This window comes from Echinococcus granulosus (genome assembly GCF_000524195.1).
Source record: "Echinococcus granulosus chromosome Unknown EG_S00003, whole genome shotgun sequence".
In the NCBI taxonomy this organism is placed as follows: domain Eukaryota; kingdom Metazoa; phylum Platyhelminthes; class Cestoda; order Cyclophyllidea; family Taeniidae; genus Echinococcus; species Echinococcus granulosus.
This window is the reverse complement of record NW_020170383.1, coordinates 1,437,856-1,462,852: the sequence shown is the minus strand read 5'-3', so window position 1 is coordinate 1,462,852 and position 24,997 is coordinate 1,437,856. Positions and strand designations below refer to the sequence as shown.

At 39.3% G+C, this 24,997-nt stretch overlaps 2 protein-coding genes across 2 annotated transcripts; one reads left to right on the top strand and one right to left on the bottom strand. All coding sequences in view use genetic code 11, as the record gives it.

Annotated features, from left to right (window-relative positions):
• Positions 1 to 10,374: 10,374 nt before the first annotated feature.
• On the top strand, positions 10,375 to 10,548 carry EGR_00841 (hypothetical protein; the record flags this gene model as incomplete). The annotated part of the gene is made up of 1 exon (XM_024490090.1): positions 10,375 to 10,548. The coding sequence occupies one exon, from the start codon at positions 10,375 to 10,377 to the stop codon at positions 10,546 to 10,548; it is 174 nt and encodes a 57-aa protein (XP_024355493.1).
• Positions 10,549 to 18,126: 7,578 nt separating this feature from the next.
• Positions 18,127 to 20,893, bottom strand: EGR_00840 (WD repeat, SAM and U-box domain-containing protein; the record flags this gene model as incomplete). The annotated part of the gene is made up of 4 exons (XM_024490089.1): positions 18,127 to 18,219; positions 20,041 to 20,307; positions 20,468 to 20,647; positions 20,690 to 20,893. 4 exons carry the CDS (start codon positions 20,891 to 20,893, stop codon positions 18,127 to 18,129), a joined length of 744 nt encoding a protein of 247 aa, XP_024355492.1.
• Positions 20,894 to 24,997: the final 4,104 nt, after the last annotated feature.

Genomic DNA, 24,997 nt, shown 5'->3' with positions numbered 1-24,997 from the left:
GGTATAGCTCCGTATCATCTAATGGTGTCATAGTAAGCCAATCTAAGGTCACATCGCCCAATTGATCCTTTTGAGACGATTAAACTGCTCGTGGATGCGCTCTAAAATGTACTCAAAAAAAAAACTTATTTCGAAAATCTCTTAAAATATTATGTGTTTTACTTTTCGGTAGCGTTTCTAAAGGGAAGAAAAGGATGGGTAAACACTAGAGGACTTGTTTTACCTTCTCTTTAGACTTCTTTAAGATAGCTTTCACAAATTAGTGCCGACAATTTAAAAATTAAGTCGTTGAAAGAAACGGCAAAATGTCCTGGAGCAGAATCGTGTCAAATGTTTGCACTAAGAAACTCAATTTCACTAAATAATGGTTCTTAAGGAGATTTAAGTGAGTTCCTTTTACTGGCTAAGAAAGCAAAACGACTATTTTACCAGACCATGACACTGTCTAAATAATTTGAAACAAGAATGATAAAATTGAAGGGATGCTGTTATTTGCCATGAGGTAGACAGACCACACCTGGTGGAACTACTATTGCCGAGCGGTTTTTGGAGTGACTGAATATTTCGACAAGATTACGTGCCCGGTAAGTCGCCTTTTTCTGGAATGCGGTGTGACAAAGCGAAGCCTCAAATTAGGCAGACAATTCCATTATATCATTGTACGTAAAATGTACTTGATCGGAAAACTAAGCTCTCTATACATGCGGTCACTTGTATTATTCTGCAATGGCTCTCAGTGGAAAGAAGTGCCTACCAAATGATTTGATAAGAGGGATAATTACATTGCAGCTTTACCTGAGGTGGAAAAATGTTATCTGAGTTGTATCACTGACATAGCTCGGTGTTTGGACCGTTTATAGAAGTTGGCCATCCTACAAGCAACCTAGTCAAACACTGATAGGAACCATCCAATTAGCCCATCAAAGTTTAACGACTCTTTCAATTTCAATCGTACATATTATAGTGACGATTTCTAGGACAAGATACGTGATCGTGTGTGAAAAACCTCACATATTTGTATACTTAAAGTTTTTAGCAGAACTAGACAAGAAGGAAACTATTAAATAGAAACTTGACTAATTTTTGAGGCGTTCTCTTTTGGTGACTGAAGTGGAAGGAGGGAAAAGGCTGCGCTAGACTGGCACCCACCCACACTATACTTGCGTTTAGCTTCCGCAAGTAGCAGAGGGAGGGAAGATAGACGAGAATGGCAACAAAACAAAGGGTGGAAAGTGTGGTGGAGGAAAACAGCAGAAACGAACTCAGAGGTGGTAAGCTGGCCATTTTACACCCATACCTAATGTCTGGCATCGCATGCAAGTTTGTGTGCAACCATGTATTCGCTCTCTAAATTATGGCAAAAAAGCTGAACTTTTTATCTTCGAATATTCCTAGAATTTTGTTGATTTATTGATGGATCTGGGATGCTCTTTTATATTTGAAGACACTTATAATCGCAAAAATTAGACCTTAATTCCGTCTTTTTTGCCAATTTATTGGAATCTACACTTATTATTTAACATTATTCTTTATACTCTGATTAGAAGCAAAATTTTGCTTTAAACTTTTACCCGGCAAAAGTGCTCCTAGAGAAAAAACCTCTGCATATCTAGAAACAGTACTGAATGTGAGGAATCGAAAAAGATGGTTTGCGAATTAAGCCATCTCAAACGTATAGATCCTTAAGAATGCGTGGTCAGAGAGACGGGTTTAAACAGCTTTGTTAATGTTACGCAATTTAATGACCAGAATTGTTGCGTCCTGGGGGACTCTATCAGAACGGCTGCGGAATGAGGCGGCAAGATCGAGATGTGAGCCAATATCAGACAAATAAAAACGGCTGTTTACTAACCGCTTGCAAAATAATAAAGTTGGTTTGAGAAAGCTGTTTAAGGGAGATAGACCGCTCTTCGACCGGCAGCTAAGGGAATGAAAGATATGATGCTAGTTGCTAGAATTTGGAGTGGCTTTTCCATAAACAAGCTCAAAACTCACTACGTGCAATTCTTGATGCTTCTTTAATTTCCCTCCAAGTGATTGATCTCGCCTCCAATTATCATAGTGTCAGCAATTAAGCTTTATCTTGACGTGACTATCGTGTGGCGGAATTCATGAATTTGAAGCTATTACCCATCATTAAACAGTTTTTGGAATGACCATAGAAAGTTTGAAGAAATATGCCTATCCTGGAGAGTACCGGTAATGGAAATGACTAAAATCTTTGTGATGCATCGGAAAACTGTTGTATTTATTAAAGCGCAGGTGAAGAAGGTGGTTACAGAAGTACTACTGTCATTATGGTCTGCCATCAAGCATCTCTATGAAACAATTTTAAAGTTATTGTTTGGAAGTTGTGAAAATTTTAACCCTCATATCTTAAATGAAGGTCTAAATCTTTCCCTAGGTCAGGTAGTGATGATCGTGTAGGTTGTCATCTTAAGGCTTGGAAAAAATCTCTCAAGTGGTTGTTACCATGTAGGTGCGCATTTACGAACAAGGAATTGCCTATTTGTTTACGAATTATTGCTAAAATCTCTCGTTTTCAACGACACCAACTACTGTTGATGACACTAGGTAGTGAGGATTTCGTTTGAAATGGCCTGAACAACTGCTATCACTTCTCCTCTGATGGCTTTCTACCCATAAAAGAGCACTTTCATAGTAGTCCCTATGCAGATCTTGATTCTATCCCAACAAATAGTGATTGTCTTAAACAAAATAGGCGATTGTACGACAAAGCCATGAGAACAGTGCATCAACGAAATGTTCTATGCCAAAAGGCATGCGCCAACCCAGTAAAATTTCTCCTTAAGAAAAGAGAATGATGCGGGCTGCTACGGACATAGCGAAACAAAATGACTTTTCGTGACAGAAGCTAAAATAGACTTGAGATGATGCGACCATAAAGTCCTCACTGACGTGTTTGCGCACTGTCTAAGTAATTTTGCAGCTGCAGCTGGGTAGCTGCATCGGTGGTCCTCGAGAGGTAAAGAACACTCAAGTGCGATTTCCTTTTTTCATAACCTTTACGGATTACGGAGTTTCGACAAGTAGCAAGAGACTTCCACTGAAATTCTCGATAACTTCCAAAGGAAGCGGATGTGAACGGGTAATAGGTTACCAAATACTGGATGTCACATTTGCTGATGATAAAGCATTTTTCGCAAAAAGCAGAAGTTGAACAGTTTAACTTCATGCAAATGGATACCATTAAGGCAAATTGCCTCCATTAGGGTTTATTCCGATAAGTCATTAGAAAAGAATAAATAAAGGCGGAACATTTACGGCATTACCTCCTAGATAATAGAGTGATGAAGTGACAACACAATGGAACCGAAGCCGGTTTTTAGTGTATTATCGGGAGTCATAGGCTATCTGTAGTGTCTTGACTTTGCGGCAGTATAGTCAGTTCTACACTACCTAAATTTACACCATCAAATGTTGAAAGCGGACACTTAAATGTAGTTATGAATGGATGTAGAACAGCTAGTGAGTATTTCCTTAGGATTTTGCTCTGAGTGTTCGTGCAGAATGCGTGAATTGCGCATGAAACCATGGTCCTGGAGTATTCAGTTGTGGTAAATTTTTGATTACACGCAGTCATAGCAGCAGTACTAGTGGTTTAATAGTAAAGGAACATCACTGCCACTATTACTTCTACAAGATGAAAACACCGCACTTTTGGCATTCTGGATGTGATTATTCATGGAAGAATCTCCCTTGCACTCTAAAATAAGATATCCGACACCGCCAAGTTTGTATCTCATTTCCTTTCACGATGCATTTTAGAAAGAAAACTAAGGCACCGACAAGGATCTCAACATTGCAGAGCAGCAAATTTATGCTTCATTGGTGACGCGTGCTTGATTGACGTGATTTGTTGAGCAGATGGTTGGGAGCACTTCGTCAAGGTAAACCATAGAGGCAGATCAACAAAGGCAATGACTACCAACATTGGGCGTCAGCCATTGCCCTCTTTATAGATATGAAATATTTGAAGCAGCACACTCTCACTTTTCCCATCTGACTCTCTTTGACAGTGTTATCGAGTCCAATAGTGATGAATTTTATTATCTGTTAATTTTATGTTATTTTAATATTTAAGAATAGAATTGCATTTTTCCTTAACAGTTTGCAATTTTTCGCTACTTTTTAAACGGCAAACTTGGTGAAGAGATTGTTTTTGTCTTATAAATCAGTTTGTGGAATTTTCGTATCAACGTAGAGGAGAAACTTTGGCAAATAAGCCCTGCTTACCAGACATGGGAACTTCCCAGTCATGCCAATTTTGGTATGAGCGACTTTTAAAAATCGTCGCCTACCATCCACTTAAAACAAAGAGTTTATCTAGCCTCGCTCAAGAAGTTCTTTCAATCACTTACAATGAATTCAAAACCTTCTGATGAATATAAAAAAATAAGAGTTGGCATTCGATCCTTTTCCAAATTCCAGGTTTTGGCGTAGCAGTTGGATTGTAAGGCCGATGAAGAGTGCGCATACCTCATCAATTTACCAGAGTAGAGTAAGGTGTAAACAAAGGCACTGTCGTGGAGGTGGCTTCCAGTTGAACTTTAGGGGGTGAAAAGGTGCGCACATTGACCGAGCCTGAGCGCTTTCAATAGGGTTCCCACAGTGTGATTGATGAGTCGAGGAGTGGTCGCACTTCCTGTCCATCAACTTACGCGGAGTGGTACAACCACACCTCCAGGCGCTCATGCACCTATGCACACACGAGCCACGTAAATTGAGGTGACACCCAACCTCTCTGGCGTCAGATCGGAAGGTGTGAAGTTTTCGATTTCCTTGACGTTTTCTGTGTTTTCATAAATTTGTGCACGATGGACGTGTTTCATATCTACCTCAAGTACAGGTTTCAATTTAAAATTGTTCTTAAAATGATCGCCTCCAAGATCACCATGCGTGTTATTTTCGACATGAAATCTGTTGCAGATAGCTCGAATTGTATGCTCTAGAAGGATTTGGACTATTAATGACTCTCACGTCGATTCGTTTTCAGCATCCGACGCTGATCAAAAGAGGATTTTATGATCAATCATGAAGTCTGCTTCCTCACTTTTCCCATCTTTTATTAAAGTGGTCGCGTTCAGTCTGAGGAAGCTAAAGCTGCTTTGCACCAACATCCCTAAGGAGGGTGTAAATACATTTCAATCAGGGATAATTATTTTTAAAGTACATGAATTATACTCTGAGGGTACGGATCAATTGTTACTATCTTGGCACCAGAAATTTTACCTGGGTGGTAGTTTGGCTAGCTTTGGGAAATGCACAATTAAAACGGAGTGTTAAAATAAGCTGAATTTGGCTACTCTTCGTGGATTAATGCTTCATTTGGCTCAACTATACTATAAATCTTTGCCCAGAGGCCATTAATTATTGCATAGTGATGTGGAATTTAATATTAAATAGTGCACCATTTGCAACTTAATCACGATACACCGGTTTTGGATCGGATTGCCAAACCATTTTATTTTGGTGAGTCACCCAAAACTCAAAAATCTATCACTTGAGCAAGAAGTCATCTAGCCTTGTCGAGAGTTATTCAAAAACTGAGTGGAAAGTCTGAAAGGATAATTTACCACAAATGTAAATAATGGAGTTGATGATTTCATCAATATTCTCCTCTCTTTTACAAATCCAAACTAAATTGTGGAAGCATTAATTTCGGTGCATTTTGATGAGTCCATTTTTTGTGTCTACGATGCATTAACCTGCGAAAGGAGGCACAATGCTAATTCATTTGTGCGAATTCAAGGGTCTAAATGGGAGGACCAGCGTGCATCAGATAGAAATGCTTACATCGGAAAAGCTAAAAAATTAGAATAAAATGGGAAGAATTGCAAATAAAGGCTGTTTCAAAGACATGAGGTATTTGATTTCTGTATAACTGTGTGATTAGTTTGTAATTAAAGTTCGCGTTACGAAGAGCTGCATAACTGAGCCAAAGTATGCAGTGTATAGTAATAGTAAGCCATTTTTTCAAAACCAGAAAAGGGGAATACGAATGTCGAATGGAATGGATCCAGCTTTGGTTGAGGACTGGAAAACAAATGCCAATGCCAATCCGACGTGTCTGATGGCGCGCCTTGTCAAACGTGCAAGGCCCAAAACAACCCAATTCGTGCCTAGATAAAACGTACAAACACAGAACAGGTAGTACAAAGATGTAAACCATTTTTATTCAGCAAAAGCAGTTAGTTTAGCAAGGTGATTGACTTCGGTACAGAATTTTGGGCACAGAATCTTCCATATTTATGTCGTCATTTTATGTTGGAAATAATTTTCGAATGTTTGAAAGTTTTTCCAGTGCTACGTACTTTTACGAATGAAAATATTTTCCAATGAATAACCGAGCCTTTCTTTAAATAAGTTTTACAGCCCTCAATCATCTTGAGGCAGATGAACTCTTGGTATTTGATGAGGTAACCATTTCGATCAAGTAGTATAGAGATGGGCTGCCCAAACTCATAAATTATGCTACTTATGTAGACATAGTTAATCGTTTAAGATAATCTCCTCCATTTTTAGCAAGGTATTTAAATTTCTACCCGAAAATAATACTTCCGAGAAAGGATTGCTTTCAGAAGGGACAGTCTGCAGAATCATTCATCCACGAAAGCGTCTGCATCTCTCAGTTCACTGGTTGCCACTGCAGAATAGCATAATTGAATCACTCAATAAATAATTTCAACTGCAGACTTGGTAAACCTAGTGAGTATAAACTGCACTTTTTTGTTTGTTGGGGATCCACCATCCTGAGCGAGCTTACTGCTCTTTTTTAACACATAATTCTGAGGGCACGCATTTATGAGTGATAAGGAGCATTTAAGTTTTCTGATTACTGACCATGTTGAACTAACTTGCAAATAACCCCAAACGCCTTACTGATCACTCAGTTCCGATCTAAGTGACGACTGGAACTAAATTTTCTGCTAATTAAAAAACAATAAGGATTTTGAGTTTATGGTGTCTGCAAATCCAACTGCATGGTCAAATGGCTTATTAGAAGAACCGCTGTAGGCAAAAGTTCAAACTTGTTTAGTAATTTTTCAAAGATAGCATATTTAAAGATATCTCAGCCTTATGTTGATCCGAGTAGGCTGGAAACTATTCAGTAAATTGGTCACTTTAATGATGTTGATTTTGCTGACCAGTGACGCAGGTGGGCTGGCCACCTTAGCAATTAAAAGTCATTTGAAAGAGTTTTATTGTTTTAAACACTATATACCTGTTTTAGTCAAGCCAAATTGTTGATCCCTTTGATGAAGCAAAAGCGAGGCATATTTTAAATTAAACATAAATTATTTTAGTAATGTTTTTGGAACGGATAGATTTCTCACGGTGGGTTGATTAAGTAAGTGGGAAAATGATGGGATATCCTGACATACATCAGAGCCCTACCTTTCGAGGTGGAAAAGCGAGGATGGGGACACAATTTTATGTCAGAGTTCCTGATTCTGTCCCAGTTTTATATCCTGTTGGCAGTTCATTTTTCTCAGTGTGAGGAGATTTGCTTTCACCTAGCTTGGCTTTAAGGCAGTGAGGTTGTAAACGAATCACTAGATCGCATGCTTTCACATCCGTCAAAGTACTTTGGAATAGGATTTAGGTATGTGGATGTAAACCAGCGCAAGTGCAATTCCACATGTTCCTGCAAATCAATTCCGTATGTGAATTGCGAACTTCATTAAGGGCTTTGACGGACAAATTCGCTCCCATTTGTTTAAATGCAAAGGGATTGTTAATAATCAAGCTCCAGTGATAAATGGATCAGTAGACGGAAAGAGGAACTTGCGTTGGGTGGATTAAAATGTGGCTTTTGCAACATGATTTTCTCCTATGAAATGGGACTTGTGCATGCTATAGGCTAAAGTTTCTTTATACGTGTGATCTGGGTCCTGTCCCGCTCCCAAACGGATGATGAATGGATAAAGTCAAAGTCTTCAGAACAGATTTCTCTGTTGACCTACAGATGTGAGCAAAAGGGGGCACGTTGAGTACATACGCGCCTGACGAGTGGCTAGTTGAGACTGCTTGAGTGCGAGCCTACATCCTAGTCGGTGATTTTGGTTACGAGTACTTACAGTAATTACCCGCTCCTGCCCTTAGAGGGCTTATCAGTACCCTTCAAGTACATCCATGTATTATGAGGCGATCAGAAGGCAGCGAGCGAGACCACGACTCTAGGACGTTCGGTGATAAGCCAATCGCTAAACCTTCTAGAAAATCAAGCAGAAATGTCTTCTGTGGTTGCAGGCATCCCCAGCTCTTTCCGACTGAGTTATGGCCTAAGGTATGTTAGTCCATTACTTGAGGTTTCACTTGAAAATAGAAAATATGTGTGTAAATCCATGGCTTGTGACAGTTTTGGTTGTGAATAACATTACATTGGCTCTTCGTGTCCAGTGCCTTCTCAGTGTAGGATTCGTCGAGTTTTATCAAAGCGTATATAATTAAAAATTACCAAAATATATCGTAAAGAAAATATTTTAGTCAATCACAAACCGCAGAACTTCATCTTTACGTAAATAATGAAATAACGGCATCGTCATAAAATTGGTTGACTGGAAACGAGACTTTGAGGTCTAACAAGTTAGAAATGTATCAAAGGAATGTCGCATATTTACCAAGGACATGTTGCTATCTAAATACTTGTGGTTATGTAAGGGACGTGGGTGTTCAAGGTGTCGTTGCGGGAATAAACCAATTGGAGCTCAATTTTTAACCCTCATAAAGTGATGTTGATCGGTAAAGCCAATACAATAACCATTTTTTCCCTCCATAAGGTCAAACACTTAGAATTTGCGTTTCCTATTTAGTTTGGAAATTTCATCGAACTGTGTGGTTGCTTTTTAGTTAACCAGCCTAAAAGAAACGTTTACAGAAGTTCCAATGGTAATCCAAAATGTACCGTTTTCTGATGGCAAAGTCCGGGATTGTATGAAAGTTATTGTCTTTAAAACACGAATGACCCTACCTTAGGTCGCTTATTAATTTCCAAAAAACTCGTTCCTTAAGGTTTGAGGCATTCACCAGACCGTGTTCTGGGACGTAATAAAGTTAATGGGGAGAAAATTATAAAAAGGAGTGTAAAATTATTTCATTAGCCTTATTTGATCCTATATTGCCCCCTGAGGAACCATGGCACCGAATTGGCAAAACATCGTCCCAACAGACCACTCAAGCCGCTACCGGTGTAGATAATGGTCAGTTGAAACTCTCCGGACAGGTGTGGTGACCCGAACTTTTCCGTAACACAACATTCACCGGAACGTGCTACATCATCAAAACCAATGTCAACATACTTAATAATTACTGGTTTGACACCATGGGTCTGGATCAGGTACCCATCAAAGCTATCCGTGCTTGGACGCTGGACGCTGCCGAAGTTCAAGAGGAGCAAATGTCCGTATACACATTGATGCGTGCAATGCTCTTCGTTTGAAACGAGTTACCAAGTCATTTACTTGGCGAAGACCTCAAACCACCATTTCAGCGCCGTGACTTATTTCCGAAGGGTGTCTAATGTTTGGCGATCAGTATGTGTTTTTCTTAAGTCACTGCGTCTAAGGACATTGTACCTATTTCACTCCAGTCATCCTAGTGTCATTCGCAAAGTGCCCGTTAATAGAATTCTCGCTTAGTGGCCACGCATGGATGGATATATCACCGATTTCGTCAAAGGCTGTCAGCACTGCCAATGGGTGACAAAAAAATTTAGGAAATTCCCACCATTGCCTTGGCCTTAGCCAGAGTTGCCACAGTCACGACTGCACTTCGGTCTCATAGCTCGTATAGGTAAATGCCTTTTCATAGAAGACAAAGATATCACCTGTGGTCTTCTCTACGGCTACCAAGACACTACAAGTGATTCACCATTTCTACAACCATTATGGACTATCAGTGGCGTTGACCACATAAAAAGAAATACCTTTTACTTCGTAAAAGTTCCATAACTTTGCTGCCAGCATGCTAATACACCTTTACTTCTCGTATTCTCGCTTCCAATCGGGTAGAAAAGTGGAATAGTTCTCTGGTAAGTTCAAGCGCACACTACCAGATTCAGGAGGGGAAAGAGCTAAGCCGGATGCCTTACGAAGGCTTACCGAAACGTTATACAACTTCAAACAGTTCCTTTTGGAATCACTTTACATCAGTCAAAGCCCTAATGGGGCTCAAGCTTCGTTGGGTCAAAGCAGTGACAGTTCTAAGACCAAAACACAGTTCCAAAGAGCCTGTATCGGAAGTCTCAGCAACGTTCAAAACAGGTACCGACGCCTACGTCTGCGATCATAGGCAGAGACGAGAACGATGAATCGGTTGAAGGTTTCTACTCAAACGAGAAGTTAATATTCTATGGCAAAATCAGAAACGACACCTGGATACGACATTGCGACCAAGTGCTTCTACGACACATTGCAAAACCAGCACTCCAATATGATACTCTACCACCTGGATACCACTCCGCATGTGGGTCATGGAGACGAAGATTCAAGTTGCCCAATTCTGTGTACCAAGACGGCGATCTAGCAATTGAAGGCGTAGAATAAAACAACTCTAAGTCGACCCTAGAAAATTTCGTTGCTACCTCTTTTTACGGAGGGAGGTGCTGGTGATATCTATAACCCCAAAAGCATTCTTATTTTAATGTTCCAGAAAATTTCTTCCAGGAATTTGGTTTGCGAGGCAGTCTAGAATATTCCTCGACTCGCACTCTCGCAGAGTTTGCCTAATTGACCAATTTGGCGTAGCGACTATTTCGATAATGCACTTGTAGTTGTGGCAACGTCAAGGCCATTCAAAACGCTATAAATATGAGACAATGAAACAACCTTTTGTTTGCTTTGGCTAGCCAGCAATCACCTATGCACTTGTCGTACACCTCTCCGGCTTACTCAATTCGTCCGTGTCAAAGAGTTGTTCTCTACTTATTAATTGAGGTCGATAGGATCCAACTCAAGCTCACCAACACCAGTTTGTAAGGGACTTCCTTCCTGCCTTGAACACCATTACTCAAGTCATTGTCTCAAAGCATTCTATCTAGGAGGACATAACACAAGAACCGAATTTGTCAACAAGACTAATCTCAAATTCATTTTTTTTTCCTAGAATTAAGGCAATCAGAGGCGTCAAAGATGGAAGACTATATCTTTTCCAACATTCGGTTTAACTACCCGTATTATTACGCGGTTAACTGATTCAAATGTACTGTAAATCTTACGTTGAATGCTCTTAGCATGACTTCTTTCATCCACACTTCTAGATTCTAGCTCCAATGTAACAATATTATAACATATATAAGTTGTTGAAGCGTACCTCAGATGGTCCGGCGCTCTGAAAGAGGAATCTTGTCAACGCGTCGACGCCTTTCATAAAGCGCTGGTTAGAAGCCGACCACTCTCCACTGCAATGATCCTGATACCAATTTCTTGTACTAAGAAGAGATTCATTAATATCCTACTTAGTAGAAGACAATTAAAGTGTGGAATTCATTAACTTAATAAAATTGATGTGCGAGACACCAGTTAGCCGTCACCTATACATGTAGTCTTCCCTCCTTAAACCGGTGAGCTATTTTCAACTTAGAAATAAGATTTGCACTTTCGCAGCCTTTTACTTCATGAGGAGTGTCGACTGCAGATTATTATCACGATTACTCCTTAACATATCACTTTGGTATAATTTTATTGTACAGATCGACTTGATACCACATTGTTACCGAGTTTTGGATACCTTTTATGAAATGATGAACTTCATTACTACAGTTCATATTTGCTAGCAAATGTGCATCCAAATGTGCTCTTTTCCTCGAAGTACCAGTGTTCATATGAAAATGAATTGTAAAGTCCTGTGTGTAAAGCGGATTTCAATAACTTCATATAAAATGTGTAACTATCTTTTATGCGATTTAACTGCTCTCTGCTAATCACACAGTCTCGATGTTAATGAATCTTTCTAATCATTGTCAAGTCTATGTAATAAAGAAATTTAATACCAAATTTCTTTCCCTTGACAGCTCAGGAACTTTATTTCATTTTTCTGCTTTTGCTCTTATGCATGGGTCCTAACAGTATACTATCCTCTGTAGGTAACAATTTAAAAGATAATCCTTTCTAGAATAAACATCTATTTAATAATTGGATTCCTTCAATTTTACTTCAAGTGAACTGAAAATAGCTATGTAAACGGCAATGGAAAACCAATGCAACACTGATTGATATTAGAGAGATTCCTGTCTGTAGGACAGTGTTCTTGGTTGAGGCAAGGGAGAATTATCAGCACAGCCTTTTTTCTTATCCCAGCAAATATGCCTAGACACCATCAAAAGTAGAGGCATTTTTTCGGCATCTTCTATAATTGCAGTTATCCTTTCATCTGTCTTGGGACATACTGTGCTTTTCCTTTCTACAAAATGGCATTCCCTAAATAGTTTTTATTAAAATGGTTGCTAAATTGGCACAGTTCCTGTCTGAATGGAATACCGGGTGGAAGTGTTCTTTCCTAGTCTTGCGCCAGTTAAATTGGTCGATCCACAGGAGGACTTTTGGTAGACTCGTAAGTAAAGCTTTGACAACATCTATGGTCTACTGCATGGTAAGTGATCTCACCTAAAAACTGAATCTGCTTCGATTTGTTACCTGAAGCTTGTTAAACAATGGAAAAGTGGAAACCCTAAACGCCCAATGCTGACATTAATGTGCGCAATTGATTAATTTTGCATAGTACTTGTCCAAGCCTAAGAAATGGGAAAACTGTAATGGACCTCCAATAGAAGCCTCCCAGCTATACGGTAGCCGAAAACAATGCTTGGAGTTTTGACAGTTTCCGCTAATGCATGCTTATGATCATTTTAATAGCAATAAGGCTTACTAATTCCGAGTTTTCCGGTCATTTTCAATCTGTAGCAATCAAGAGCTGCCAATTGCAAATTATAGTGCGCTCCAGATGTGCACCAAAGCAGCTCTGAAAATAAATATCAGTATTTGATCCAGAAAATTTCGTTAGTGTTCCAACGAGGCGGCTCAGTATAAGTGCAAAAACATTGACTGTAAAAACCCTTCCATTGGTTGACTTCATTAATAATCTAGTCCATTATGGTCGTGTTGCCCTTGTTAGGAAATCCAATTACTAAATTCGAACACATTCTCTAGGTGTGGCAGCAGAACTGAGGAAAATCTTTAATACCTTGACGACCATTTGTGGTATGTTTCATTTGAGTATACACTGTTTGGTGTAAACGGTGCCAACACAAGTGTAATAGGCGACAGTATTTTGACGTCTGCGTTCGAGACCAAGTTTATAATGGCAGCGATTGTTATGCAGACAACATGCTCTTGGAAACTAAGCAGATACAGTAGGAGGAAACACATAATATGAGCGAATAACTTCCAGGTACCTTTTCCTGTATTGTGCTAAAGGTCTATGATGTTTTAAATTGCATAACAATTAGAAATTTAGCTAAAATAAAAGGTCCGGTTCCATACTGCACAGTGGAGCACTCAAATGACCCCAGTGAAGGCTAAATAATCAAATGGTGTGGTGGAGGTTGAATTGAAGGGTAGGATATAAACGACTTCTTGTTTTAAACTCGCCCCTGCGCATCAATCTGCGTATCTTATCTGGATGCCAGACTTACAGACATCGCTTTATTAAGTCATCGCCATGAGAATTTGTTCCACTATTGCAGAAGACGACTTTAGGGTGTCTTTGCCTTACCACGAATGGCGTGGATGCTGCCTGAAAACTTGGTGTTTGGGGAACGGGCCGCCTTTTAGTGCACTGACTCAAAGTGAGGGAAACGAAGGAACATCTACAACAGTTCCCCTTTCTTCTACCATGCTTCACGAACAGTTATTCAGAAGGAGTGAACAGCGGCTCATTGGGCAGTACTACATGTTTTGCAATTGGTACCTTAATCCGCCTCCTAAAGTGGGAATATTAAAGCCTACAGTGGACTCATCTGCGTAGTACCATCTTGACCGTAGGAGGCCATTAAAAATCCAGTACCGTTCTCTAAGAGCAGTCAACAAGTGGACAATTTCGACTTGCTATGTGTATTATAAAGTGCTTGGCCATCAACCTTGTGATGGAACTATCACTGAGAACGATTAATCGATATATTGAATGAAAAGGCCTTGGTATTGTTTAAGATTCTCGTGACGACCCCGCTTTGTCATTGAATAAATTTGCTTTTCCTTTAAAGTAATCTTTTTGTGCCAATCGTAGTATATACCCTCTGTCAGCTGTACTTGAACAGACTTTAAGAGGGTTTCCAGCTCTGGCTTGGACACGGTTTTGTCATGCTTCTGCCATAACCGCAAACACAATCGACTAAACCAAGGGATTTGCCGCACAAGGGAAAACCAACAGCTGACATGTTCATCATTAATCACTTAAACGGCATTTACTAGAGTCTCCTCAGTTTTAAAAGGCCAGATGATTTCCGAAATAGGAAATACCATAGGCTCTTCAATGAATGTATGATGTAGAAATCAGAGGCAAGGGACCTACGAAAGTCCGTGGTTTCGCCAACCGTTGGCTTGCCCTCAGAAAAATTGGGATCAGGGTCGTGCTGGCTTTCAGATCAGAGTGACAGCTGAGTTGCCTGCTTGTGGTTGGACGAGGCTTGCGCCATTGGCGAATATGAGCAACACTTGGGGGTAGGCCTCTCTATTATTTCGCTTACGCAGGTTCTGGCAATAACATGCGGTTCCCTAAAATGCCATTCCAGCTATCGAGGCGCTTTCGCAGACTCTTCTCAGGGCTCCGGGAGTCGTGCACTCTAAATAGCTTTTGCAGCCTTGCCACCTCTGGTTAAAATTGGGTAATATAACAACCCAGTATGGTCTTCTGTGAAATTAGCTACAATTGCATAAAATTCCCTAATTTAGTCATAACAATTGTGGGAACTGCTATTGAATTAGAGCAAGCAGTGAGTGGATGGTTCCGGTCAAGTGTGAAGGAGCTTGGCTATCTCGTACATATGACGAGAACCCTAGTACCAGGTTGCACAGACGTGATTTGCAGTTCCCTTTAAAGATATCTCGCCAAGAGGGCTGAATGCTTTGGCAGGCAGTGAGATGAAACAATTTTAAACAGCATCTAGTCACTTAGACGGCTGCATTGTAGGAGGACGGACTAGTTGGTAATCTATTTATCAAAGAATTTTTGTACTGTCTTTGCAAATTTTATTCCCTAAATACAAACAAGTTGTCATCTTTGATAAGTGTCGTTGCTCTCTTACAAGTGAAATGAAGGTTATCCATCAAATTTCACATTTTGAATGGCAAGTTTTGAGGGGGTTTAAGTAGTTATGCTACAGAACCTTCAGACTATTTATCTTACTTTAGGAGCTACTTGACCACCTTATTGAAATGACATAATAAGGTCACACTTTTGATGGCCCCAGTTCCCAATCAATACCGATCCTCTTATTTGCCATTAGTCATGTAAAATAATTTGGATAAAAGCTCAATGAAGAAACAAATAGGAAAGTGACTTTCTTATTTGAAAGAATTTTTCTTTTACAATTTACGAAGGGTGAATCCGCTCAATTTTCTCATAGTTGTGAGGCATGGGCGTATTTGATAGAGAACCTCTAGGAATCAGAGGAAGAGTAGGGAGACATTCCAACACACCCGTCCTCTCCTGCTGTCACCAGCTGGTTGTCTTGAGAATCGAAATTCACCGCAACAACCGCTGCTCCATGAGCTGCAGTACTCCAGACCTAGAGAAATCGGCAATAAATCTCGAATTGAAGTGTGCTCTGTAGCAATATCAAACGTCTTCTTTCCTGTGAATTACAATTAAGTGGTAAATATTCAACACGTGCCAATCGATAGTTCTAAGCTTCATTATTTCTATGAGGCTTCGAAATAGTCCACCAAGTTGAGGTTGAGAGTAAATTATGGGATGCGTGAGACTGAAGAAGCAGTACGTGAATGCGTACACGTAAATAGCACCTCTGTAATGATAGAATCATCCTGTGCATAAAAGTGCGCTTAAAGTGTCTCCTTTAGCCAGAATAAGAAATGTGATTCTATTAGGTTACTGCGTGACACAATGGAAGCAAAGAAAGAGAAGGAAATTTTGGATCACATGCGTAGCAACTTTCCAGTTAAAGAAAATAGAGTGTATTTAACGGGTGAAATTCGAGTGAAGTCAGGCTAAAGAAGTGTGATTAAGCTCCGTGACATAGCAGGGAGGTTCCCATTCATCGGCACTGTTTTTATTTGTAAAATGGTAAGCAAATATTTTGCTTTTGTTGAATGGCAGAGCCTACGCGTTTTGCCGGCGTTATTAGCAAAATTGTGCTAAATTGTCGTTTGTCAATCAACAAACGCGTAGATCTTAGTACTCACTAATGTGTGGTAGGTTATTAAAGAAATAATGCACTCCCGTTTATTAAAAAATAAAAAGCGGCAAGAGTTCCTCATTTCTATTTCGAAAATGGGAATAAGACGTCAATTAAGGCAATTATCTATGCACCACTAAAGTCCAGGCTCCTGCCTAAATAAGTGAGGCGTTTTGAGTGTAAACGTACCACTTTAGCAAAAAATTCTCTTTACGTTTGTACCTCAATTACACACGCATCTTATATTTTTAAATTGTCAGTTACAGTATTACAATTTTTCCAACATTTGCTAATTTTCCAAATAAATGTGAAGTGGAGAGGCAGAGAGGTAGATGAATTGCGATGTGCCAGGTCTTTTTATAACAATTGCGTAAACGATACATTAAGATGGGCCAGATTAAAATGTCGTACTGCATTTCAGTAGTAAGTTGTGCTCAGACCTTCACTCATATTATGACCGGAGCCGAGAGAAATTTGATTGTTTCAGCCTATTCTTCCTATATCACCTGATATCGGTGAGATTGACCCCGAAGACAATTATGTAAACGGAAGGAGGAAAAAGACACTTTACACCTTGGAATCCATTTGTAGATTTCGAGGTAAATCGGCAAGCTCCTGTGTCTATGCAGTGGAGGTTGCAAATAAAACGGCTACTTTTCGTTAAAAAAGGCATAAAAGCCTATTGCAAAGTCTATTCTGGATTTTGCATACTTTTTCCTTTAACAAATCATCAGCTTACCCATGCAGATATTGTAGAACTACTATTATCCCGACATACTGTTATAGCCTACACGAACTTACAACCCATTTTAGTCTTCAAAACTTGTATTATCGCTAAACAAAAGATTGTGAATTTTTTAAATTTAAATATGACTTCTCAAAGTAGGATTTGCATAGTAGAAATGCCAATGTTGTCAGTAAATACGAACCCATTTGTAGTGAGGCAATGCTAATAAGCCGAAAATTTAGAGCATGCTACAGCAGTGAGATTTGCCAAATGTTTTAGATGGTCATAATGGCCATTTATGGTGTTGTTATGTGCGTAAAAAGCACAATCTTCGGCGTTTAATTGAAAAATCCAAACATGGACATGCAGTGCTTGGTTCGACCAAAACATCTGACTTTTGGAGGATTTATGTGTCGTTGGAGCAATTAATTCGGCGAGTCTAGCCGCTATTAAAATGCGCGACGGGTCCTTTACTCGCTTTAATGTAAACCACATTCGGCTGCAATACGAAGAGTACCCGTGGTCTACGACGGACAATACGAATACCTCCCATTTTCATGGTCTATCATCGCCATATGTGTCTATTGTTTCCTAAATATTTTCGACTTGATGAGTGCTGAAAGTTCTCGCTAAGAAATTCAATTCCAGCAGTACCCTTTGTATCAATATTTCCACTGCTAAATGCAAAATCATAATGTAAGCCCGTTGATGCTACAGTAGGCTTAGAATTCCTCACCGTAAATAAGCAAAGAGTAGCTAAACTAAATTAAGCTAAATTCATGGATTATTTAATCTTTGTTTTAGTGTGTTGCATTAAGATTGTAATGTATTCTACCATTAGCAAACATTGTCTATGATCTACAAAATTCGTTCGAAAAGTGATGCATATTAAATGCACATCTCTGCGCAGTGCTGCAGTCTAAACGAATTAAAGTTAAAAGCACAAACCTATCAAAGCTAGAACTTTGTACAGTAAAGGCAGAAATTTACGGTTTAGCCCTTTCTTCACTCATTCGAAAAGTTGTTGTCAATCTTCAACAATTACTTTCGTCTCGAGGTCTCCGTTAGCAATATCAGGCATTTCGGCCACATTCTTTGAAATGTGTTTGTAGAATTCTACCTGTAAAAGCCACCAATCTTGGAGCAATTATCTTGCACTGATTTAAGAAAAATAGCCAAGATGTGCGCACTTTACGGACTAAGTTCCCATGCAAAGGCCACGGACAGGACGCCGATGCTTGATCGCCTTGGATCGGTCAGTACGAGCTGATGTTGAAGGATAAGCACATAGTAAGGGAGAGTAAGAGCAGAGAAAGAGCTCGATGGTTTTTGGTGCCGGCGAATAGCTCGATGCATCAGTTAGCCAGTAGCGGTCACCTTTGGAACCATATTTGAAAATTATTCAAGGACAGTTTAAGCATGACAATGCTATTTTTCTTGTCTTTTCTGAATTATTGTATAAGCTAAGTGGCGCAAGAAGATGAATTTGTTAATTAGCATTTGGGTGTACATCACTGCACCTTGTAAAGTATCCTGCTTTAGAGTGTTCAAGATTGTATAATGTCGGAGTAATTATAATGAAAGCTCTAGTCATCTAAAGATGATACTCAGAAGTGAATAAGACAGAAATAGCTTGCAAAGAAAAGCAACTGCTATCCGCTGTCAGAAGATCTCCCTCTTAAGGTGGGTGATTTGGCAAGGCATTTCCAAATCCTATTTGCATCGCACTAGGAATTTTTATTTTAAATCCCAGTTGGGTCGGTGGGTCCCAAACCACTAGCATAATTTGAAAATCGTATAAGCGGACAGCTTAGCGATAGATTTTGTTTCAGTTGTTCTAAGCTCAAAGAGGCGATATTAAAATGTTTAAATTATGGGTTAATTTTTTCCAGATCGGTAACCAACACGACACCAAGTGGCCGACATCCACGACCATAGTAGAAACGATGGCATCCGATCAAGAGAAAGTGTCACACATAAGTTTATCAATGCCACAACTTAGTGGGAAGGTGTGTTACCGAGATTATATGATTAGCTTAGCGTGTGTGCGTTAAAAAAACTTCAGTAGAAAGCTGAAAAGGAGAAAGCTATTTTACCAGAATGCACCGCAATGTGTTCACTGAACTAGTAGCAAAAAATCCATGTTAAGCCAAAATGGCGCCATTTCAAAATTTTGAAAATTTAAAACGCTTAACACAAATCACAATAACCTCTGACTGGTTCCTCCAGCACTGACTGAAAGGTCATTGGGTGCATTGCATCCACTCAAAATTTGCACTCAAGCCAATGAGTTTGTTTTTGCCATGGATACATCCATGATTAAATGTACTTTTCAAAGCAAGCAAATCTAGTGCAGCGTGAAAATAGATCATCAAGGCAAAATATTACATAACATAATACACTCAGGAAAAACTAACGACCGGCCAAGGCTATTAGTACTTAAAATCAGTTGGGTGACCCTCGAAATTGACAGTTATGGAAACCCCTTTTATGCACATGGAAAGAATTAAAAGAAAGTTCGTGTTCATGGGTCATCTCTCTTAATGACTGAATTCAGAAATTCAAAAAGGATTGGAATGCGTAGAATTAAGAAATATGCTTGCCAAGGTTTTATGAAACAACTATTTTCTTGCCTTTAAATTTCTTAGAAACTAGCTATTACCTAAAGGTGAAATGCTTATATAATTTCGTTCATATTTTTCCCATAACTATTTGGCTTTGAATAATTGGTTCAATTCTGATAATATGTGTGCGGCCCTCCTGAGGCAGTTCCAACAAAAGCGTACTAAAGCCAATTTGGTGCTGCATTTTTGGTTTTTGTAAAGTAGTATTGCCCTTTCTGTGACTCAGAATTCCATGCAGTCATGTGAATAAACCTATGAAACAATTTCCGACATCTATTATTTAGCGGGATCCTAGACCTGATACTGGCAGATCTTACCTTATTGGTAATTAGGTTAAAAAGGGTCAAACTCCCATCTGTGTTTCCTGTCAGTAGATGATTTCCCTCAGGTGAATAACGGATGCAATTTCTTCCATGTCCATACAGCATTTCTCCAATTAGTTGGACCACCTGGCTGCTATTCCGAAGGTCCCACTTCAGTACCACTCCGTCAGAATCGCAAGAAGCAAAGGTGAAACCATCCACAAAGAAGGTTGTCCCCATAACAGGCGCTTTGTGACTTTCAAATCGTCTCTCCTCACTTCCCTACACAGACCGATCTCAAGTGTTCAAGAAAAAAACTACCTACCGACCAAACATCCCACAATAGTACCCGCCTACCGGAAGAGGTGCTGAAAAGTAGGTGTTTGTTGGACAGAAACTGTACACAATTAACTCCACCTCAGTGGCCGCGTAAAACGTCCACCGTCAGGGACTTTTCCAGCGCGAAAGTGCGCACGAAACTGTCTAGGCCGCCAGTCGCGATACATTCACCGGCACAGTGCCAGTCAAGGCAGAGCGCGATTCCATCCTGCAATCGTTGCCTTTTAATGAAGCTAAACCGAGGCAACTGTTCATTATTCTCTGTCTGATCCACTTTTCCTACCTACGAAAGAGGGGGTTTGTGTTTAGGGTGTGCGCATCTTACCAGCATGTGACCTGATAAGGAGGAAACTGCCAGTCCGCTTCCATCTGAGCTGAAAGCCACAGCAGATAGCTGCAGCCGAGGAGTGGAGAGGGTGCTTGTGACTGCCGCCTTATCGAGATGGATAAGAGAAATGTCTCCCTTTCTGCTAGTGCAACAGGCAACACGGGTGGGTGTGCAGTATGTGACACTAGAATCCAAGTTCATTCAGAACTATTCCTCTCAATAATTGCTCAAAAATATTCAAATTTCTTAATACATTACATTAAACCTCAACAAATCTGTCATTTTTAGGTAGCTTTATTTAAATGCAGCTTCTATCAAATTGAACGGCCGCAGTTGGAGTTAGTCTAAGGGTCCTTTTGCTGCGTACCATTGGCTTTCCAGTAATATTCATTGCTCTACTTAGTCGTTTTCTAATTGCCTTTGATTGTCAAAACAAACTAATCACTTGATAAAAAATGCTTAATGATATTTGTTTACATAATTTTGACTTATAGCACATACCATCACCTACGTTGAACGATTTAGCGACTACTTTTGGCCGTACACTTACATTGCATTTGAGACTGACTTTAAAATTCTGTTTTTGAAACACACGGATCCCTAACTATAATTTACATCACAAATTATGTGGTGGAGTAATTACTGACTTTGTACTCTTCCATTGTTGATAAAAGATTGAAGATAGCATCCTATTTGGGCACGTGGGATGGTCAGGCGTTTTCTGGTGACGCTATCATCCTGTTTACCGTTTTTGCTAGCCTGTAATTTATCACTCCACCTTGGTATGCCATTGACGCAGTAGCAATTACCACTATGACCGCTGTTAATTGAGTATTCATATGAGAAATACACCTTTTCTAAAGCCACCTAGGCAATTAAATCAGGTTTGGAATGACTATTACCTGTGTTTTGACTCAATATCAGTCGGGCTTTTTTAAAGCTCTTCCTAATTCATGAACATTCAAAAACAAAGCTTTAATTCTGAGATTTTTTATGAAAAAATGTTGATACCGCTATAGGTGATAGACTCTAGCTTAAGCCTCAAATTACCGAACGCGTTTCATTATGTGCAATCAGGACCAGGCACGATGTTTTTTACCTCAGGTAGTCAATATCTCAAAAAACAAAGTAATTCCTGGACATTGCAAAATGATTTTTACAGAGCTAAACAAGCACAAACCTATACACAAAGAGCGTTTCATTAAATGAATGACCTTTGTTGTAGCTTACCCGAAAATGGGTCCCTTGCTGAGTTGAAGTACTTTCATTGACGCTTTTGACAGCACACTATCCCTTCCGTCGTCTCCTTCCGATACCTATAGTGCTAACTTAATCAATCGCCCAGAATTTTCTTTGTTTAGCCGCTGTACTTGTCCCAAATTTTAGGTCTAGTCTATGCTTTCACGAGAGAGTTTGGACGAAGAAAAATATTTTTCATTTTATTTCCTAAAGTCAACAGCGAATATTCTAAGCTTGCTAGTGTTTTGATTTGTATTTATGGTAGTAAATTACTACTGGGACGTCATTATATTTCTTGGACTCTTATATTATTGTCCATCTTTTATCATACAATTGATGTATCTTTAAAAATCCGCAAGCAAGTAAAATGAATGTAAATGTTTAGTTTACTATCAGAGGGAGTACGGTGTGCCCTCACTCTCAAACTTTTCACTTTTTCGTTTATACCGTGTGCTGTGCAAAAAATGTTAAAGACAAACCTTAATCACCTCCTAAAACTTTGACTTACATTGACCGTGTCAGCGCTCCACGGCTCAATGGCTTTCTCGATGCGTATAGTGGGAAACCCAATCCGATGCACTCCTTGATATTGTTTGAGAATCCTTTTTTGCTCTACTTTGTATAACGCTCTACTTCTCAAAAGTTCATCGTGCCTATTTTGTAAATCCACCAGTTGTTGTGTGAGGCCTAAGACACGGTCTTCCAATCTATTAAAGACATTTATTTACAAAACAGAAGGAATTAATTAACAGCTTTAGTTAGTTTATTGCACTTACAAATGCACATTTTTAAGCAGTTGCCGTTTTTCCAGTAATGTTAGACGCTGTTCTCTCTGGTAAAATTTCAGGAGCTTCACCAAATTTTCCGGCGATTCGACTCTATTGCTGATCAGAGAATTACCGAGTTCTCTCTTGCTGGTAGTCATGCCAAAGTGTTCACTGTGATTATTTCACTAAGTTGCAAAACTGACTTAATCACGTATTGAGATCTCATTTAAAACCTTTCCTACAGCATCACTTGTACCTTGAGTGCGCGCACGTAGTAATATTACATAGCTACCTTATAAATGAGTTATTATCCCCTATATCACGCTACCAAAGAAATCACTTTTGTTCAAAAAAAAGCCGATTTTATTTGTGGCTTTTAGTCATACTCTAGCAAACGCCATTTGTATGCTTGACAAAGAGCTATTTCCTCAAAGATCATTTTTTGCATCTTAACACGCGAATCCATGGAAAAATGGGAACACACAGTACCACGGAATGATAGACTTTATCACAAATCTAATAAAAGGATTGCTCATCTCCTGTGCAGATTTACTACAAATTGATTTATTTATGGCAGATTAAGTATGAAATCCAACTGACTATTTTACGTAGTTTAATAAGAAAAACTTTCATCTGTAGTTAAATTTCTCAGTCACTACCAATGAAGGAGAGTGAGCCTCTAGTTCCCCTGTGGTTAAAGAAAGGATGCCATTAATAGGCATCACTGTCAAAGTTAATCAATTACACATGGCTAAGCAGACATAGGACGTTGTTTTGCCTCAGCTTTTTAAATATTGAACTTTTACGCCTCCAAAATATCGTAGAAGACACATAAAGGCACGTTCTCTCAGCATAGGTGCCTAAACAATTCAGCCGAGATTAAATTTAATGTTATCTGACTAAGAACAACTTGAATAAACCTGTTAACATTTGGCTGGGAACAATTTGGTCAAGGTAGTCTAAGCAACTATTCAAGTAAAGTTTTGTTTGTAGCGTGTTTTACTAGGATTTAAGATGAGCGCTGGCACTGGCTCAATTTGATGTAATGTGCACTGAATATAGAGGCATTATATTCACCAAATATCACTTACGTCCCTTTAAAAAGAAGACCCTTTTGCGTTTGATTGGATTTACAGTTTCAAGTGAGACCGCTGAAAGTAGTCAAAGCGGATAAATTTCAAGCAAAAATGGGCTAAAATCGTCACGTTACTGTCGTCCTCATGTGATGTTCCCACCCCTCCAAAATTCGTACAACAGGAACACGATCAAACGCGCAATAAATGGTTAATATAATCAAACAAACACGATATTTAAATTGCACAATTATGCCTCTTATACATACGATGAGACCAGAATTCTAGACTAATGCTCAATTTTGAGTGATCTATTTTAACTACGCCGCTGACTCATCGCTGGGCGTAGTCATAGAAAATATTTGAAGTGGTCAAACAATACTTATAATATCTAAGTAGGATAGCACAAACCTCAGCAACTTCACGGCTTTAATTATAAAATGGGCTTTTCAATATTAAGTCAGTCGACTAATTTGCAGAGTGTTCAAAATTTTCTTAGTTCTAGTAAAAAGTCGTAATAATTAATATAAAGCAAATATTGCATATTAGAAAAGCAAAGCAATGTGGGGACTTGGTATTTTGTACTTGCGGCTTTTTGGGATCCTACAGTTTGTAATTTTATTAGGCTAATGGCAAATACTCCTTATTGTTACGTCTTATTACAACTAAAGGGACGACTCCAGGAGCTGAACGGAAGAAATGACAAGGGACTTGGGTTCAAAGGGACATAAATCTACATTTTTTTGGTTACCTACAGAACTTTAACACCACCAAGAATAGAAGTCCGCTGCAAATGGTTGTATCTGTAATGTTGCGTCCCGAGACTCCCTGAAGACGAAACAAGACACAATACTCGGGCAGAATATGCATATATTCAGCACTGAGAAGGTGTCTGGGCTATTGGCATGGTCCGAAAGGCCAGCCCACCCAGTGAGGTACAAGGGGGCTAATTCAAAGTAAAAAGTGGCACCTCACTACTACCGAGGGACAAACCATTATCGTATTACAGTAAAGACTTCCAATAGAAAACTAAAAACGACGTCCACTTTTTGGAAATCACCTTAATTTTCGGGTTCCGCAATGAGATTATTACCAACATAAGTGACATTGTACTTGAATGACCTGCACAAGCCTGTTACGAAGAAGTAGCAACAACCATTTTGTAAAAATATTAATTGCGCAAAAACACCTTAAGCGCGTTTCTTTTGGTTGATGGGATACCATAT